General features: G+C 47.9%; 2 protein-coding genes across 2 annotated transcripts in view; both read left to right on the top strand.

The window, feature by feature from the left end:
- Positions 3-879, top strand: LOC104720142 (mitochondrial uncoupling protein 4; the record flags this gene model as incomplete). The annotated part of the gene is made up of 1 exon (XM_010438103.2): positions 3-879. A coding segment is annotated over one exon (750 nt), but the record flags the coding sequence as incomplete, so codon positions are not given.
- The window catches only part of LOC104717817 (mitochondrial uncoupling protein 4-like), a 2,931-nt gene continuing 2,499 nt past the window's right edge, over positions 1,155-1,586 (top strand). Inside the window, exon 1 of the mRNA XM_019230479.1 lies at positions 1,155-1,555. Coding sequence (XP_019086024.1) covers positions 1,300-1,555 — 256 coding nt within the window. The 5' untranslated portion in view covers positions 1,155-1,299. The remainder of the gene's footprint in view (positions 1,556-1,586) is intronic.

The raw sequence follows: 1,586 nt of genomic DNA, 5'->3' as shown, positions 1-1,586 counted from the left end.
CTTCCGTTCCCAAAATTGGACCGATTTCACTCGGAATCAACATCGTCAAGTCGGAAGGCGCCGCCGCGTTATTCTCCGGCGTCTCCGCTACTCTTCTCCGTCAGACTCTCTATTCCACCACCAGGATGGGTCTATACGAAGTGCTTAAGACCAAATGGTCTGATCCTGAGTCAGGGAAGCTGAGTCTGAGCCGTAAGATCGGTGCGGGGCTTGTCGCTGGTGGGATCGGAGCCGCCGTTGGAAATCCAGCCGACGTGGCGATGGTTAGGATGCAAGCTGACGGGAGGCTTCCTTTAGCACAGCGTCGTAACTACGCCGGAGTAGGTGACGCGATCAAGAGCATGGTGAAAGGAGAAGGCGTAACGAGCTTGTGGCGTGGCTCGGCTCTGACGATTAACAGAGCAATGATTGTGACTGCAGCTCAGCTTGCCTCTTACGATCAGTTCAAGGAAGGGATACTGGAGAGTGGTGTGATTGAGGATGGGCTCGGGACTCACGTGGTTGCGAGTTTCGCGGCGGGGTTTGTTGCTTCGGTGGCTTCGAATCCGGTGGATGTGATAAAGACGAGAGTGATGAATATGAAGGTGGGAGCGTACGAAGGCGCGTTGGATTGTGCGGTTAAGACGGTTAGAGCTGAAGGAGCAATGGCTCTTTATAAAGGCTTTGTTCCTACGGTTTGTAGGCAAGGACCTTTCACTGTTGTTCTCTTCGTTACCTTGGAGCAAATCAAGAAGCTGCTTCGTGATTTTTGATACTACTACTAGTACTACTATTCTTTTATTGATGATGACGACTACTTTATACTATTGATTTATTCATTTTTGAAATACAGAAGTGAACCCAAAAGAGGGAGAGAGGAGTTCAATATATTTTTTGTTCAATCATCGTTTGTTATAAATACAAATTCAATTTTTTTNGCTAAGTACATGGGGTCTCCCCGCGAGAGTTCGAATCTCTCAGGCGACGTTTATTTTTTTCCTTTAGACATAAAAGGTGAAAAGGCCCAATTAAAACACACGTCTCGGTCGTAAGCCCATAAAGATAACAGTGGGCTGTCTCTGACTCACTCACACGTTTTTCTACTTTTTTTGGACCCGGCGAATCTGACTGACTTAATTAGGGTTTACTTTAATGATCGAGATCACACTCTCACACTCATCGTTCGTCGTCAACATTGAACACAAGACAAAACCTTTACTACAAATAAATACCCTTTTGTTTCCCTCTTCTCCTTCTTCATCGTCTTCACAAAACAACAAATCTCAATTTCATTCTCTCTTCCTTCCGATTTCCACAAAAATGAGCGCTAAAAGTTTCGTCGAAGGTGGGATTGCCTCTGTAATCGCCGGTTGTTCCACTCACCCTCTCGATCTCATCAAGGTTCGTCTTCAGCTCCACGGCGAAGCTCCTTCCTCCACCACCGTCACTCTCCTCCGTCCAGCTCTCGCTTTCCCCAACTCTTCCCCTGCAGCTTTTCTCGCCGAGACCACCACCACCTCTTCCGTTCCCAAAATTGGACCGATTTCACTCGGAATCAACATCGTCAAGTCGGAAGGCGCCGCCGCGTTATTCTCCGGCGTCTCCGC

Source organism: Camelina sativa, chromosome 10, assembly GCF_000633955.1.
Source record: "Camelina sativa cultivar DH55 chromosome 10, Cs, whole genome shotgun sequence".
NCBI classification, from domain to species: domain Eukaryota; kingdom Viridiplantae; phylum Streptophyta; class Magnoliopsida; order Brassicales; family Brassicaceae; genus Camelina; species Camelina sativa.
The sequence above is the reverse complement of the archived record's forward strand: the minus strand, read 5'-3'. Positions and strand labels throughout refer to the sequence as shown.